Consider the following 17869-nt stretch of genomic DNA (forward strand, 5'->3'; position numbering starts at 1 on the left):
AAAGGGGAGTCCAATAACCTCAAGCAGGGTGAGCCCTGATACTCTCTCCCACCAAAGGCCAGGAATAATCCGCTCCTGTCAACAGGAATATTTCCTCCACTCCCCCCACCCGAAAAGACCCAAACATCTCTGCTCAACATCTTCTGAAAAGTGCCCAAAATGATGTGTTTTGAAAGCTATACTTCAAGACTCTATACCAGCCTTCTTCAACAGCCAGAAGCTGTTGGGCTCAAACTCCCATCAGTCAGCAGGGTGAAAGGTCAGGGATGATGGGAGTTGTTGTCAACTAACACCTGGAGGGCAGCTGGATGGGAAGGCTGCTCTGGACTGTCCTCCAATTCGGCCAGAAAGGGATAACTAGTGATAGGGAGGGGGTAACTTCCCTGGATAGACTAAAGGCAGGTGTTTAAAGACTTCTAAAGGGAAATAAGGCAAGAGGGAACCTCCAGGATCTCTAAAAGCAGCACAGCCAGCCCTCTGCTAGCGGTGCAACCTTGTGCGCTATGCAACTTTCAAACCTGGGGGCGGGGGAGATAGGGAGGCCCCTCTTTCCCGCAGCCTGGGCTCACCTCCCATTTGGTCTCTTCCAAGCGGGGCCCCAGCTCCGTGTGCTCTCGCTCAAAGGAGGCGCAGCGCTTCTCCAGCAGCTCCCGCTCGGCCAACAGCTGTGCAAAGTCCTCCTGGAGTTTCTTCTTCTCCTGCTGCAGCTGGAAGATCTGGAGCTGCAGCACCTGCTGGCTGCGCTGGGCCTTCTGGGCCGACTGCTGGAGCTTGGCGGTGTAGCCCTGCCGCAGCTCTTCCATCTCTTCCTCGCAGCGCCTCTGCTTCTCCTCGTACACCTGGAAGGAAAGCACCCCTTTTCATCAACCCCCAGGTCACTGCTTGCATTAGGAAAGCTCTGCCGCCGCTTGCAGCTTCTGTGTTGTAAATCAGTTGGCATCAACATTCCAGAATTTCCACTACCCCTCCCAGGGATCAGACCTGTCAAATTTCAGGGAGGAGGGAAAAAGTCCCTGTTTTGCATACTTTTTTTTAAGGCTGATAAATAGCTCTTACCATTAAGAATTTTCTCCTAATGTTTAGCTGAAATCTGCTTCCTTGCCCTTTCCACCCATTGGTGCAAGTTCTGCCCTCTGGAGCAACAGAGAACACATCTGTTTCTTGATTTGAGTGACAGCCCTTCTGATAGTCAAAGGCAGCTATCATGTCTCCCCTTAAATTTCTCTTCTCCAGGCTAAACACATCCAGCTCTTTCAACCGTTCTTCATATGACTTGGTTCCTCCACATCTCAGCATCCTGGCTGCCTTCCACGGAACATTCTCCAGCTTGCCCGTATCCCCCTTAAAACATGGCGTCCAGGACTGCATGCAGTAGTCCAGATTCAACCAGCACACAATAATGGAACTATAACATTTTTTGCTCTGGATACTACGCTCCTGATCACACATCCTAGTCAGCATGGGAGGGGATGTAGCCAACCACTGGGTCTCAACAGAAAGATTACAATAATAGCAGCCTGCAAGCGCCCAAAATTACAACTAATTCACCTAGATTATAACAAAGTGCAAACTGGGTTCCAGGAACAGATTATTATGCTGTCTGGAAAAGCAAGATGACAGACTGGAAACATTTGTGAAATCATGACTCTGGTAACAAGACACACAACAATGCTCCTTTATTAGATTATGTAGACCTTATTTATGATTACTCATTTTTGTCCATGACAGCAGGATGCTGTGAGACAAACAGTTGCGGAACTTGTTAATGTCATAGTACGGAAGCTGCCAAGAAGGGGAGGGGCAAATCTGCACACTGGAAACCAAGTTATGCTGCTAATTCCTGCAAGGACTAGTTTCCAGCATGCAGTGCTGCCAGCCTAGTCAACATCGACAACACACTGCACCTTGAGATAGGCAGTGTACCCCTTGCTGCCTTGAGGTGAATTTAACCTAATTGTGCCACAAAGAAGCTCCCAGTTGCTTGACGTTATTGGAGATGAACCTGCCGGTTCCTGCCCTAAGCAAGTGCCTCATGAAAGCTGCCTGGTAAAACGAGAAGCTGCTGCCGCTCCAAGCACCAACAAAGGCAGTCCCACAGTAGAAGCAGCCTTTCGAAAACCAAAGAAAACCTCTCCCTAGTGAGAAACACAAGCGCTCCCCCTGCTGCATCAGACCTGCCTGCATTAGGAGCAAGCGGGCAACCCCAAGCGGCTTACCTGGCAAATGGCCACCTCATTCTCGTCCAAGCTCTCCCTCAAGTGCTGCAGCTCGACCTCACGCTCCCGCAACTTCTCCTCGAGTTCATGAATGAGGAGGGCTTCATCTGCTCCATTGTGCACAGGCGAACGTCCCCCGCAGGAGCCGCTGTCGGAGGAATGGTGGCCCCGGCCGCTCAGAGAGCCCGTGCTCTTGCTCGACGACGAGCGGCCGCTGTCCGAGTTTGAAGGCCCCGTGAGGCCACGCGAACCGCCTCCTCCGCCGCCGCCCCCGTCCAGGGTGATGTGGCCCATGGAGATGCTGACTGGCTCCATCTGCTGGCTGCATCCAGTACTGTAGGTGGGGAGGCTCGAGAGGGAGTTGCGCCCCGAGTCCGACATGGTCCCTGAGTGAGAGCTGGTTCGGCAGCTCAGGGAGTTGTGCTTCTCGGTGCTGCCCGCAGGGGCACCGCCAAAGAGCTGGGCGAGACTAGCTTGGCTCTCGGAGAGCACGGAGGCACCGGGACGCAGAGCCAAGTGCCCCTGCAGTGGGCCATTGCGGTTCTTGGGCATGACTGGCTTGAAGGCCGTGGGGCGGATAAGCGTCTTCTCCATGGCCTGAAAAACAGCACACAGGCACAGGATTGCTAGGGTGGAGGTTGATACTGGAAGGTTAACTCAATGGATAATGAACCCTCTCCGCCTTATCACACTTTTGGCAGGCGTGCACTCCATATATCACAAGAGAGGTAATGGGCCTTGTCTAATCTCAGTCAAGATTAGAAGGGCTGTTTCTGAACTTCTGAACTTCTTTCAAGGATGGACCTACCTGCCTTCTCCTCAGCTGTCACAACCCTCTCCTAAGCAAGGAAGAGCACGAGTGACTACAGTGCTACTTGTAATAACTGATGTGATGCGACTCTGGCTGCCCTTTTTTAGCTGATACAGACAAAGGCAAACAGGAGCACCATTTAGCAACATGGATAAGAGAGCTCATGAATAGTTGCCCTACGGTGGATGAACCATAATCCCCAGCTTTCGTTTTAAAATAAATATGGCGTTTCTGGCACTTGTAGAAGCTGAGTTATGAGGCAAAATGCAGAGACACTATTCTTATTTTGTGGGTCGTGAGAAACTAACCTGCTCCCTCTTTCGGTGCTTTAATATGCCCCTGCAGAAACCCATGGACACCCTGCCACAGTTTTGCCTTAGCTGCATACGCCTTCCTGGGTTTAACTGGGTGACAGTAGGGGTGCACTGAGAAGGGTGAACTCCTGTGTTCAGTATGCATTTCTCTCAAGACAGAATCAGGTTAGAGATGAACAATGGAGGAAGAGGATCCTTATTAGCCTTTTGACAGGGCTGAGGAAACATTCATCAACTAGAACATCTCTCCACGGCCTGGTGCCCTTCAGGTAATTTAGGACTACAGCTCCCATCAGCCCTAGTACAGCATATCCAAAGGTCAGGGATGGTGGGACTTGTAGTCCAAATATCTGGAGGGCACCAGATAGGGGAAGGCTGATCTAGACTGACCAGCTTGTTCTGCCCAAAGCACGCTCTCTACTTACCTTCTCAAGTTTCCCCGAGACAGGCACCAACTTGGGGGGTGGTCCGCGGATGGTGCCAACTCGGGGCTTGTCATCCTGAAGGTCTTCCGTGTCACTACAGGGGCTGATGGGAGACACCTCTTCGGCCCAGTCCTCTTCGCTTACGTAAGCATAGCTGCTCTTCTTGGTGGGAAGTCCATGGCACAGGGGCTCTTGGGAACCAGCCCCGCCAGGCAGGCGGAAAGGGCCAAACTCTGTTGTGGCTTTGTGGCAAGGCCGGCCGGAGATTAGGCTGCTGACACTGCCCATGGCTGCAGGGGACGGGCAGGCACTCGTGTGGAGCTGGGCAGCCCCTTCAGAGGCGGACTCAATGGAGACAGGCAGGGTCTGCACAATGGCCATGATGTCCGCAGGAGGGGCTTTGCGCGTGGTCTGAAAGAGAGAAGGGATTGGCTGCTAAGAACATGACCAGGAAATCACCACATGAGCAGGGCCCACCAAAAAGAGGCAGCATAAGCAGCCTCTGACGCAAGGGTCTGTTCTCAGAGTTGGTTCTCCTTTGAGGAGAAGAAAAAGAAGGCCTCGCCTGGGAGTGAAAGCACTGACCACTGAGGAATCGGACCACACAAAGGAGCCCATCAGCTCCCAACCTCCACACTCTGCCAGGCCAGAGGTCAATGGGAAAGGTCCCTTTGAGCTGCTATGTGGGGAGACGATCAAAGGTGGCTTAGGGGAGAAAGAGAAGCCTTGGCAGCAAGGAGGGAAAAGCAAAATAGAAAACAGGCCAAGGAGCAGAGTTTGTGTTCCATAGTTCATTTACACTGGAAAAGTTAAGTCAGTCTCTTTCCTGCCAGGGAAATACTGGCATTCAGAAAATCCCAGTCTAAAAGCAACTCAAATTCCCCCAATATCACTACCAGGCAATGATATTTAAGGTTAAAGATAGCTTCCAAAACACAAAGGAGGAGAGATCTCCCTTGCAGAGCAGGTCCAGAGCCTACCTTGCACTTGTGGAGAAGGGCGTTTTGCTTCCTGGTCTTCATCAAGCCAGGAAGACTCCCAGGAGCTACTTTTTACAGAATGCTATGGATGCTACAAACCCTCCTATTTCAACACATGTCCGGTTGTAAATGTATGCTCTACATATATAAACTAGTCCTGGAAGAATCAGCAGCAGTTACGTCCACTGCTTTCCTGCCCCACTGCGAAATACACCAATGTGTATGTGGGGAGTGCCCTCTCAAGCTATCTCTACTGCACAGCGAAGTGAGCAAGTCCCCACCCAAGATTCAGCACACTCGGAGTGGGCAGGAGTGATAGGAAAGCTGCAGAAAATGTACCTGCCATGCCTTTTTACATAACAGCAGGGATGTAGGAACCACTATCATTTAAAGGGCACCTTTGATGGTGTTCAAAGAGTTTCAAAGGCTGGAAGGGAACTGGAGGGAGACCAGAGTGCCAACTCTTTCCACAGAGGCAGGTTTCCTTTCGAGCAGAACCTGCGGCCTCTTAGCTGTTGTTGGACTACAAATCCCATCAATCGGCTATGCTAGGCAGGGCTGATGCTAGTTAAAGTTCAACCACAGGTTCCCCATCCCTGCTTTAGAGTTCCCACGCAATACTATGTTTCAGAAGCGCAACAACCCACTTGCCTAGGGCAAGCAGCAACAGCCCATGAAGTGCAAAGCCTCTCTCACAGCTAGAAAGGCTGTGTGTCTTTTCTGGCCCTTGAATCTAGGAGAGACAGCTGGGGTATTGTTTGTTCCCTCCAAGATGGGCATCCTGGCTGCCTCTCCTTGCTTCCAAGAGCCAGGACAGCCAGCTAGAGCTGCCTGCCAATCTCCATGGAAAATGCCCATTGCCCAATTGCTTTTCCAACGTGGATTTCTTTTGCACGCCTCTTCCTTTCTGCAGCTGAAGCCGGGAGCTCCAAGCGGGGCTGCAGACAACCACCCTGCTAATGTTGCACAGAGGGAAACGACTAGCCTGCCATTTATACATACGGGTTCTGTTAATCCTTCCTGCACATGCATGTGATTTTCCCCCTTCCGCAAGAAGCAGAACATGCTACATGTTCGGTTTAGGAGGTACTGTAGTCAATGGGGAAGCCACCCACCTAGAACTGATAGGGGAGCTGGGGTGGAAGGAAGCAGAAGGATTCCAGGAGGCAATTTCTCCGCCATGCCACCAACGGAGAAGAGCAATGGGGGAGGGAAGGCCAAGCACAGCAGCACCTCCCCGCTCTCGGCTCCCCACTCCCTTCGCTTCTGTCCGCAGAGCAGATTTCCTTTTTATAACCTGCCCTCTGTGCTGTGCTTTAAATAGAAAGCGCCTGTGTCTCCCGCTCCTGCCAGCAGTTCAGGATCACCGAGCGGAACTAACTCGCATTTATTCCAACCCTAGGCACTAGACCAGCCCCTGCTCAGCTCCCATCTTGGGCAGTGCATGAGTACATGAGCATTTTTTTTAGAAAAGCAGAGGGGAATTGGGAGCGGAGAACGACTCTAATAGAACAGGATCTACAACAGGAGAAAGACCTCAAAGGTAATACTTTGGCCTTGTTTTCCTTGCTTACCACAAGCCTTTGGTCTTGCGTAATGAAAGGCAGGCTCCCCAATGCTCCCCAGCATAAAGGGATTTGTGCTTCACTACAATGTTTCAGAGAGCACCAACATACAAAAGACTCTATCTACCCTTGCTCACAGATTTAAAGGGTGTTAAAGGGAACAGTTGCCAGATTGAGATGCCCAGATTACAGTCTGCAAATTCATGTAAAGAGATCAGAAATATCCTAGCCCAAGGTTGTGGGGTGTGTGCCTTCTGTGTGCTATCATCAACCCAAACATTCCTGATACAGCAACACATCTAAGAGGGACAGAAACCACTGTCATAACTTTTGCATTGCCATGTTTGAAATCCAGCTGCTCAGGCAGTGAGATGTGAATGGGAGGCATGTGAATGAGGTGAGAGAGCGGCTGAATGAACGGTGGCCACAGGTGCTACTGACTAACAAGTGAAAACATATGCAACACATTTCTGTTAGTTCTTCACACCAGAAAGCAGCAAGATGATAGCAACCGAGGTTGTGGGATTTGCACTCACAAAAATCTTCAGACAGGCACAACTGTTCAAAATTGATTAAGTACCAACAATGTGGCCAGTGCAGTACAGAATATACCAGTGGCAAGGTTAGGAAAGTGGCAAGAGACTGGGGGAAGTCAGGTGAACCTAAAGGTGCAGTTAAGGTCAGGAAAATTACATTGCTGAAGGAGCAGATATTGAGATGAAGGAACTTAAGGAGTGAGAGATGTGTGATGAACAGAAAATAGAAAGATGCTCCAAGTACGGGATTCACAGCATGGCAAAACGACGTAATGCAAAAACAGGAGGGAAGTAAAGGTACAACGGAAAGGATTCACTTTCAAGGGTAACTTCTGCTGCATCCTACCTGGCTACATTTTTGCACAAAGTGAGCCGACTGCAAAACAAAAAACATCCTTTTAAAACTTCTTCTAAAAGAAGCCAAAGCAGCTAGCTGTAAGAAAATGTTCCCAAACCACTTTGGCTTGTTTGTCTGGCTGACAATCTCATAGCCCTGTGATTTTGTAATGACTGCAAAGAATTTTAGATGGCTGAGAATCTGTTCTCCTATTCAGCAAAAGGGCTGGGGAGAGGGGTGTATATGGAATAAGCAAGGAGGAAGACCATCACTATCAGATCTTCTCAGGAAGTTCTTTCCAGTACACACACTTCAGGAGTACTTCCTGACAACTTCTACTTCCCCCGATTGTTAAAAAAGAAAAAAGAAAGCCCAGCGCTGAGTCATGGGATGGGCCTTTGCTCCCAAACCCCACATTCCAGATGCATTTGTACAGTCCATGCGAATACGAATTAGATCACGGTCTCTGTTTGTATATTCTGCTTCTGTTAAGTGGGGCTTTCAGAGAACTTGGATGTTTTGGCAAAGGGGCAATGAAAGTGCACAGGGAAGGAGGGAGAGATTTACAAAACAGAGGTCAGAAAAATGTGAGTCAAGTTCCCCAACATTTTTCCATAGCAAAGAAGACTGGAAAGTTGTGCCTTCAAAGAAAAAGAAAAACCTGGGGGAGGTAGTTAATAATATACAAGAACAAGTTTGAAATAATAACATACAAGGAGAAATTTAAAAGGAGAGACTGCTGCAGGAAGAGTTAACTCTAGTTTTTGTGAGGCCAAGAAGGGATGTTTCTGGGAACAAGGCCTTGAATTTTGAAAATTCAAGCACACAAGAAGGAGACTGAAAATAGCAACACAGTCTTGATACTGGCCAGCGCCCTTGTGTCAAATGGGAAAATTATATCAACAAGGAAATTGCAGTCAGAGCCTAATCCTTTTTACTCTTATATATGTTTTCGTATTTAAGACTTTTATATATTGCTTAATCATTCATGTTTCTAAGTGGTGCACCTAAAAACAAAACCCAGAAAATTAAACAATAAATTATGTATCATAGAATTGTAGACATAGAAGGAACCCCTAGGGTCATTGAGTCCAACCCCTTGCAATGCAGGAATCTCAACTAAAGCATTCATGACAGATGGCCATCTTAACCTCTGCTTAAAAACCTCCAATGAAAGAGAGTCCACAACCTCCCAAAGGAGTCCATTCCACTACTGAACAGCTCGTATCATTTATCATAAAACTGAACACTACCTTAAAATGCCCCCTGAAACAAGGAGGTCTTAGTCATGAGCCTGAAGTTCAGCAAGGAGGGTGCACCTCTCATGTCAGGTGGCAAGGAATTCCACAGGCTACTACACCGAATGCACAGCTTCTAGTGGTTACAAGCGTTGCATCTGAACCACTCACCCATTGATCAAGCAGAAACACATAACCTAGGATTTCAGCCTTTCTGTGCAGTAAAGGTAAAGGACCCCTGACAGTTAAGTCCAGTCGTGAACAACTCTGGGGTTGCGGCGCTCATCTTTACTGGCTGAGGGAGCTGACGTTTGTCCGCAGCCGGTTTTGTATGCACTACATGCACTCAAAGGCTGCAGTGACATACACTTGAGCTGCAATCCTATGCAGTTAATTAAAAGGAACCAAGGTGGTGGGAGGGGAGAAGGAGAAAACAGCTCTCTCTTCTCTTCCACATCCATTCACTGGCACTGTGCAGAGCATGGAAAAGCTTTTTAGAAGCAAGGTGCCGAGGTGGGGATATGGTGTGTGAGAAACAGTAGACAATCTGCAAAAAGTCACAGCTCAGCTCCATTTCTCTAACCCAAAGCTTGGGAACACAAACTCAAGTACGGTTCGATTCCAAATAGTTTGCCTTAACAACACCATCATATCTGCAGAAGAACAAGAAAGGTTTGTTCTTATTTCCAACCTGCCAATGCATATCCATGGGCACCATAAGCCTCACTTTGAAATCTGACTCTAGTGTTGCCTGCCCAGGCAGTTCTTTGGCCTAATCAAGGAGGAGGAAGAAAGAAAAATTTGGTGGGGGATTGAAGCCCACCTGCCACCAGTTCCATCCATGCCCACTGGCTGTCCACCCTGGCCATAAATAAGGCTTCCAAACTGCAACAGGGAATTGCTGAATCTGAATTCCAGATTGCTGAAAACGAACACATTGCTTTGTGCACATGCTGCGGTGAGGGACCATTGCTTAGCGGCAGAGCACATGCGCTGTATCCAGAGGTTTCCAAGTTCGGTCCTTGGCCTCTCCAGTTAAAAAAGGTGATGGGGCCTTTCCAGTTAAAAAAGGTGACCTCTGCCTGAGTACCTGGAATGCTTCTCCCAATGAGAGTACACAATACTGGGCTACATGGACAAACAGACAGACCTCATATACATTTTAGCTCCATGCTCACACTTTCACTACTGTCAAACAGAATCACAAGTGCAGAAAGCATTGCTGCACTCCAGTGCTGCTTGAGGGCTTCCTACAGGCATCTGGTTGGCCATTGTGAGAACAATATACTGGATTAAATGGGCTTTGGCTGGATCCAGCAGGGCTCTTCTTATGTTCTATACATAGCTGTCAACTTTTCCCTTTTCTTGCGAAGAATCCCATTCGGAATAAGGGAATTTCCCTTTAAAAAAGGGAAACGTTGACAGCTATGGTTCTATATAAGCATGCCTTTGAAGTGTGGAAAGCTAAGGCCTTTAAAAAACAAAAAACAAACCCCCGATTGTGGATGTCCCAGTAGAGGAAGCAATATGGACAGCTCAGCCCCCAGTCCAGATGGCATAAATAATAAGATAGCAAATAATTAAGCTGCAGAGTCTATAGCTGTGGAGCTGGAATTCCCAAGTGCCCACAGGAAATTGTTCAGGGCAGATGGGGAGCTAAGGGGCTAGATGAATGGCCACAGAAACACCATTTGCACTTGCTGCAGAGAACACCAGAATAGCATCAATGTCCTTTCCAGTTAGCTTAGGCTTCCTATCCATAGACAAGGGATTATTCAGTTCCTGCCCCAAGCCGGCACAGACTAGTTTATAAAGCTGCCAGATTTTAACTCAAAGGTAGCTGCATGGCAGGGTTAACGCAATTCAACGTTCGCTACAATTTGCAATTGGAATCTATTCAAGAGAGAAAGCAATTTCGAAGAGGAAAATAGCCTACAGAGCCTGCAACAGCACAGACAATGAGCTACCCGTATGGGCCAGATCAGAGATGATGCAAAATTCATCTGCTGCCTGCTGCAGCACAGCCAAAAAATTAGGGAATGTTCCACAAGTGTAAGAATACCCTTCCTACTCAACAGGTAATAAGAATAAAATGTTTTCTTATCCACCCTTCACCATAAAGTCCCAGGGCGTCTTACAGCAATGTTAAAAATACGATTAAAAAATCAAATCAAACAATTTACAATCAAAAGAATAGGTTAGGTTCTAAAAACATGCATCTCAGGTGTCAAAGGCATCTTCAGCATATGGTAAAACCTTTATAATCTGGTGTACCTCTATAGGGAAGGAATCCCACAGCTTAGAGGCTGCCACAGAAAATACTCTCTTCTAGGTCACCACCTCCCTCACCTCTGAGATAGGAAGATAGGAACTGCTGCCTTATATAGAATCAGACCATTGGCCCATCTAGCTCAGTACTGTATACACTGACCAGCAGCAGCTCTCCAGAGCTTCAGGCAGGAAGTCTCTCCCAACTCTTGCCTGGAGATGCCAAGGACTGAAGCTGGGAGCCGCTACATGGCCCTGGGGGTGGCAGATCTACCAAGAGGGCCCAATCTGTTGATCTTAACACCTGAGAGGGCCTCTAGGGAACGAAGCAATCTTTCAGGTATTTTTGGCCTCAGTCAACTAAAGCTTTAATCCAGGGATAAGGAACCTTCAGACAGGGGACCAAATCTGGGTCTCCAGGTCTTTCCATCTGACCCTTGAGACTCTCCTCAGGCCACATAAATGTCAATGCCTGCTGTGTCAGTAGCCCTGCTCCACCCCATCCTTGAGTGCTTTTGCTTGGATGGAATGTGTCCTTGAACTGTGACATTGCCTCTTGCCTAGATGGAGAGGCAGGTGTAGAAACCTCTGAATTGTGCACCTATTGTGCGGAGGAATGAATCACCATCCACTTGTTGCCCCTGGCTACACCCACTGTAGGTATGCCCCCAGAACACTGCCTATGAGGGAATATGGCTCCCCAGGCTGAAAAGGGTCCCCCAGCCCTGCTTGAAACGCTGAGCCATGTGAGTATAATGGAACCCCGTCCGGTAATCTGGCCAGTGCATTTTGGGCCAGCTGAAGTTTTTGAGTCATCTTCAAGGGCAGCTCCATGTTGCATGTGCTGCAATAATCCGATCTGGAAGTTGCCAGGGCATAGATTGTGCAGTGGCCAAGTCGTCTCTGTCCAAAAGCGGCCTGCTGAGCTTCCCATCAAGTGAAATAATGAAGCAGGGCGTTAAATGTTTAACAAGATTCTGAAAGGGAATGGAAATGGGGCTCTGATAACCAAATTTATCAGGATCAGAGAGCCAGAGTCTTCTGCCTGATAGCGAAGTCCAGCCTCCTCGCAGCGGGAGCTGAGCCATTTTTGCGCAGCCTGAAAACACTGGCTGAAATTCTCAGAGCGCTAAGCTTTCCTTTTTCCGATAGCTTAGCCTTCATGGCTGAGAGAAGATAGAAAACATAAAAGTGCTTCCGTAATAGCTCACAAAAGCAGAATGAAAGAATCCACCTAACATGATGTTTTCTTAATCTCCTCACAGGATTGGAGAGAACAAAGAGTTTTGAGCATGTGAGTTTCTCAACCATCCCAAATAGTTGGAAAATGCCATGGCTCAGTGACAGAGGACATGACCTGCACGCAAAAGATCTCATATTTAACCCCCAGCATCTCCAGCTATAAGGTCCCAGGTAGCAGGACATCTTCAAGACTGCCACACAGAGTAGATCAGGGATGGCAGGGAACCTCAGGACCAGGAGACAATGCAACACCCAAGTCTCCCTATCTGAGTCTGACCCTTAGGATCCTCCCCATGCTACAGTCCCTCCCTATCCTACCCAACCCTCTCTGCTCAGGGCCAGCCCTGCCATTAGGCATGGTGAGATCACTACCTCAGGCAGTAGAAATCCCTGAGGCAGCATCCCCACGGTCACCCCACCAGCGTCAGAAGTGGCAGAGCACACAACAGACAGAGGCAGTACCAGTGGCAGGTATGGTGGAGGTGGGGGTGGTGGCAGCAGCAGGGCAGCACTTCCCATATTGCCTCAGGCTGCAAAATATGATGTGCCACTCCCTGGCTGGAATGTGAACTCTCTAGTAATGCCCCCTGCTTGCATTGGTATACAATGGAGGGAGGACAGAGTGGGGTTTGTGGGTGGGTGGTGATACAGAATAAAGAATAAGAAACTAGGCTACCATATAAAGGTAAATTTTACACTAATTTCACCCCACATGTAGCCCAGCCCCAGAAGACATGGCTGGCCTTGGGTTCCCCACCCTCAAAGTAGACAACAGGGAGCCCAAAGGAGCAATGGTCCAACACGAAGGCAGCATTCTCTGTGTCCATATGCCACTGGAAATTTGGGGTTATTTTAAAGGAACTCCCCCACCCCCGGTATTTTAAATGACAGACACAACACAGAGCTAAACTAGGTATCCATATGTTTATTCACCCATTTGCCTATAAAGTCTTACTTTTTGCACCAAAATGAGCGCATGAAGAACAAAAAAGGCCCCGTCCTGTCTGAACTCGCCATATTCAGCCACTTAAGGCTGTTTGCCTCTCACAGCCTGGCTCACTTCTGGTATCCAAGCCAGGCTGATGGAAAACAGCTTAAACCAGCATGGCATGGCAAGGCAAGGGACAGGTTTCCTTCTGCTCCCCCTGACACTCGTGTTGATATAGGAAAGCAGGAGACACCCCCTGACCCTCTCCAACACTTGAAGAAAGTGTATTCTGTTAGTGTATAATCAGCATGCACATATCTATTTTGGCCCACAGAATCAGAGATGTGTGACACATGCTGAGAAACTGCAGTTAGCATTGAAAGGAAAGTTCATTTACAGCAAGCAGACAACAATCCGCCCTTTGTCAACCCCCTTCCGCATCACCCAAGGACACTGAATTTGCGGCTTCCACAAACTTTAACAGAGGCATCTTGCAGACAGATTCTCCACCACCCCAGTCTTTCTGCCAAAATGAAAGATGCTGATTTTTGTGCAATGTGCTATACAGCGTCACTCTTCCCTAGACAGCGCACATTTCCATGTTTGGACCTTGATCAATGTAAACTGAGAACTTCAGTTCACTGGTTGCTGGCAAAGCATTCTAAAGATGGTGTTTTCAAAGTTCGACTCCTGAACTGGCTTTATATCTATCAACTACGACTTGTGCTCAGCGCATTCAGCCCTCTGGACACTTTCCAAACATGTCCCATCCTGTTGATCAACAAGAACTAGAACAAGGGCAGCCAAAGCTGTTAAGGCTGCAAGCTCCCATCATATCTGACCATTGCCAGGGCTGGTTGTGGCTGATGGGTGCAAGAGTCCAAAAACACCCAGAGGGCTCACGTTGGCTAGTCCTGAACTAAGGAATATAGCACAATTTTCACAGAAGGACAGGATGGAAAGCTGCTCTGCTCTGGGTGTTGCTTCTTCCTTTTGATGATCACCATTGCTGTCCATAACCAGAGGAGGAACAACTGCTGGGAGGTGCGCACCTGCATCTGCGCAACCAGTCACCTTCATCTGCCCCAGCTGCAACAAAACATGTCTCTCCAGTATTGTCTCTACAGCCACAGCAGCAGCTGTAACTCCCCAACAGTTTAACTTCATCCCCAAAGGCACATTCTTCCATTGTCTCCCAAGACAGACAGATGCCAACCAACCCTACCAGCACAAGTTATTAGGCCAGAAGGATCATTGGCATGAATCCCAACTATGCTTAATGTATCCCATGCTTCCTGCCTGTCCATCCCTCCCCACCCTTTCAAGCACTGGAAGGAGACACATGGAAAGGAACATCTTGAAGTGAACCCAGGACAGCAGAGTGCTCATATAATAATGCAGGGGTCAGCAACCTTTTTCAGATCATGTGGTGGGCCAGACTATATTTTTGGGGGGGAGATGAACGAATTCCTATGCCCCACAAATAACCCAAAGATGCATTTTAAATAAAAGGAGACATTCTACTCATGTAAAAACACGCTGATTCCCAGACCGTCCGCGAGCCGGATTTAGAAGGCAATTGGGCCGGATCCGACCCACGGGCCTTAGTTTGCCTACCCCTGTAATAATGTATCTATATTTTAAAGAAAACAACAGCCAGGTTCTTACATAACTTGTTGAAGTGGCCATTTTTGCACGAAACGGTAAGCCAAAATTTCCAGTCTATTGCAGCTTATTGTGAACAAGCAGTGGGTTAGTGTGCATTGCCCAATCATTCCTGCTTTGCTCCCCACCCTGGAGAAGAAGGAGATTGCATCTAAATGATGGATCATGGTGTATTATTCTCTAACAAGTCCCAATCAGCAAATCAACCACGAACCGCGGGTTAAGGTTGGCTCGTTAACATTGCTTGTTAAGGAGCAACAAACCAGGGTCTGTGAGTTCAGACATAATGATAAGCCAAGTATTCCTGGACTGTTTACCACTCTCATGTCAGGGAAGGAGTGAAGCTGGAACTATTGGGCAGGATGCACCAACACATGGCTTGTTCACAATAAACCACAAAAAGTCAGAAAGTTTGGCTTGCCAATATGTGCCAAGGCAGCTGCTGTGGCCCAGCTGAAATGTAATTACAAACAAGAGTGTGATGCTTATTTATTTCCTCCTTTGTCCTCACAATGCCAGTACTTTAAAGAGGCAGGATCTTTTTTGGCTAGTCAAATGCCCACCTCTAGGTTTCATAATCACAAAAGGAGTGCACCTCAAAAGATAAAGCATGAAAACAGCCCAAAATCATGCCAGAGACATTATCCTCATCTAAGTCTATTCTTTTATTTGCATAACTCATAGGCTGCTGTGTGACAAGAAGTTCTCTGAGCAGCCTAAGACTTGCCAACACAACACATAAATGTACTTGAGACACAATAATCTGTATGTCATCTAACCCATGAGTTCAAGAAGCATTTATAAGCTGAATTTCAGGGATACCCAGAGAAGGGAGCCCATTTTCCACAGTCCATCCATCTAGGGAGCCATGCCCTCCTCCACCCACCCCACACTTGCTGCTCCTCTTCATCCAGGACAGGCATCTGCCTGGAAACCGGATCTTTGTTTCCATGCAGGCCCCTGCTGCTCCAGGCCCTGTTTGATGTCAGGATCCTCTTGTCCTTAACATAATCAACATCTCCCAGCAACCGCCAGGCTAAGGGATTATGGGAGAAATAATCCACCAGCAGGAACAGCAGCAGAAGCCGAAGTTGGGAGACAAAAGCTCCCGTTTTCATGCAAATGTTGGCCTGAACCAATGAGCCTGGGACTCCAGGGAGGTCCCGAATTTGACCTCACAGCTGGGCCACTCTCAGAGACAACAGCCTAAGAAAGTTGCAGATTGTACCACTCAGGCCTAGCACCTGGGAAACCCATTATGCAAGGCAGGAGAGCACAGTAAGCAGATCAGTTCAAGGGAGATGAGGATCTTGGGAGTTTTTCTTTCTTTCTGCAGGATGGGTGGGGGTGTCACAAATATTTCAGTGAACAAAGTATCACAAAATGGGATTTATAGTTTCGAAACTGCGGAGGAATTAAACTGTATACTGAGGACTAGAAACTTTATTTGATTATTAAAGTAAACAGCTTAATAGAATCTGTAAGGTCCAAACATTAGGCAAGTTTATACAGTATTAAAATAGCTCCTCCTAAAAAAAAACAAACCAACATACATTCTGCTACTATCCCCTCTACATTTAGAAGAGCAAAGGAAAACTGCCTTAAGAAAGGCTGAAAAAATTCTAAAACCCTCACACTTATAAATCCGATATTGTTTCGTTAGAGGTTGGTCCTAATGTCTGACAATTTTTAATACTTGTCAAACCCAGATCACTAGGATCTGACAATTTTTAATACTTGTCAAACCCAGATCACTAGGATCAATCAAACAGAGGTCTTATTTTAAAATGACTGTGTTTAAAAATCTACCAGAAAATCCTTAGATATGTCAACGTTGAAATAATCCAGTCTAGGGAAATCCCAACCTCTTTATTGCCAAGGGATGCAAAGCAGCGCCTAGAAAGTTGCACCATTTTACCTGCATGAATTAGAGTTTACAGCACCTGGAAAGTTGTGTGGATAGTAAATAGAACAGGCGAAATAATGTTCAAACAGACATGTTGCTGGACATCCTTCAGTTATCTCCTCGGTTTAATTTTTGTCTAAAAATCTGAAGTAATGGCAGGAAATCATATAAAAATTTCCTAATTAAAAAGTACGAAGCATTATTATTTGAGAGTTCCACTTTTGACCTGATTTTCAAAAGGTTAATTCATGATGCCTATTAAATCTAGATTTGAGAAAGCCTGGCTGCGGCTGATGGAGTCCAAGAACTCTGGAGGGCACCAGCTTGGGAAAGGCTGTTCCACAGGTTATGACTCCCAAGACAGAAATGCACTGGGATGCACCATAGTGGATTTCAGAGTAGAATCGATGCTTATTTGTATTTATTTGCTCGTTGCAGATTTATATACAAGGATATGCTTTGTGAGTTCAACATCCTCAGGTTTGTGAACATGGATGGCACAGTCAGCTGAAGTTCTTTTCTAGGCTCTGGTCAAATGGGATCAGACAGAACCTTCCACACACCTCCACCAGGGCTTCCCTTGCTCTGGATGTCAAGAATTTGTGAGCATGACCCCATCAGAACAGCCACATTTCTTTTCGGAGGATTCAGAAGATTTTGTTTATACTCGGTTCAAAACTCCCATTGTTCTAGGCACGTTTTGCGACAAGGAATTTCATTAACGTGAGTAGTTCCTGAGCTCTGGACCTATGGTTTCAGAGTAAAACTGCAGAGTGGAAGGAAAGGAGGACCTTTTTCTGCTTCCCCACTTCCAGCCACTCTCTGGAGACTGGAGAAAAGACCCTCTTAAGAATATTTGGGGGCCAGGCAGGGGAAGCATGGCTTTGTTGTTGTTTGTTGCGGTCTTCAGATGAGGACTAGACCAGGTGAAAAATGAATATAAGATTTCAGCTGCAGTTCATTCATTTTTCAGCTTTGTATTCTCGTTATTTTAAAAGTGTGCCTAGACATTCTGTTGTTGTGCCCATAATCTAGGTCCTAGCTTTCATATCTCAGTTTCTAACACTGCCTCTCTCTCCAGTCAAACATATAGGGTTTCTGATAATTTGTTGCTGTTTTCTGTAGAGTGATTTGGTTATCTTGGGCCAAATACTCACTTTGGTACAGTGGTATCTCTACTTAAGGGCATGATCCGTTCCAGGGTGCCGTTCACACCCCGAAAAGTCCATAAGTAGAGCGCCGCTTCTGCGCATGTTGCAATAGAGTGCTCCTGCGCATGCGCAAAGCGCACAGATCGTTCCTGCACATGCGCGAAGCAGCGAACCCAGAAGTAAACACTTCCAGGTTTGCCGCATTCGTAACCTGAAAAAACGTAACATGAAGCAAACGCAACTCGCAGTATGGCTGTACTTCACATTGCTGTGCTTTCCTCCCCCCC

At 47.4% G+C, this 17869-nt stretch overlaps 1 protein-coding gene across 9 annotated transcripts in view; it reads right to left on the reverse strand.

Annotated features, from left to right (window-relative positions):
- The window catches only part of LZTS2 (leucine zipper tumor suppressor 2), a 71073-nt gene that overhangs the window by 9915 nt on the left and 43289 nt on the right, over positions 1–17869 (reverse strand). For all 9 annotated transcript variants that reach the window (XM_083441001.1, XM_083441003.1, XM_083441005.1 and 6 more), the window contains 3 exons: positions 3767–4177; positions 2217–2813; positions 570–839 (listed from right to left, as the gene is read on the reverse strand). In XM_083441001.1, the coding sequence (XP_083297127.1) occupies positions 570–839; positions 2217–2813; positions 3767–4147 (1248 nt within the window). In that variant the 5' untranslated portion in view covers positions 4148–4177. The remainder of the gene's footprint in view (positions 1–569; positions 840–2216; positions 2814–3766; positions 4178–17869) is intronic.

This window comes from Podarcis tiliguerta, assembly GCF_965153285.1.
Source record: "Podarcis tiliguerta genome assembly, chromosome: 5".
NCBI lineage: Eukaryota > Metazoa > Chordata > Lepidosauria > Squamata > Lacertidae > Podarcis > Podarcis tiliguerta.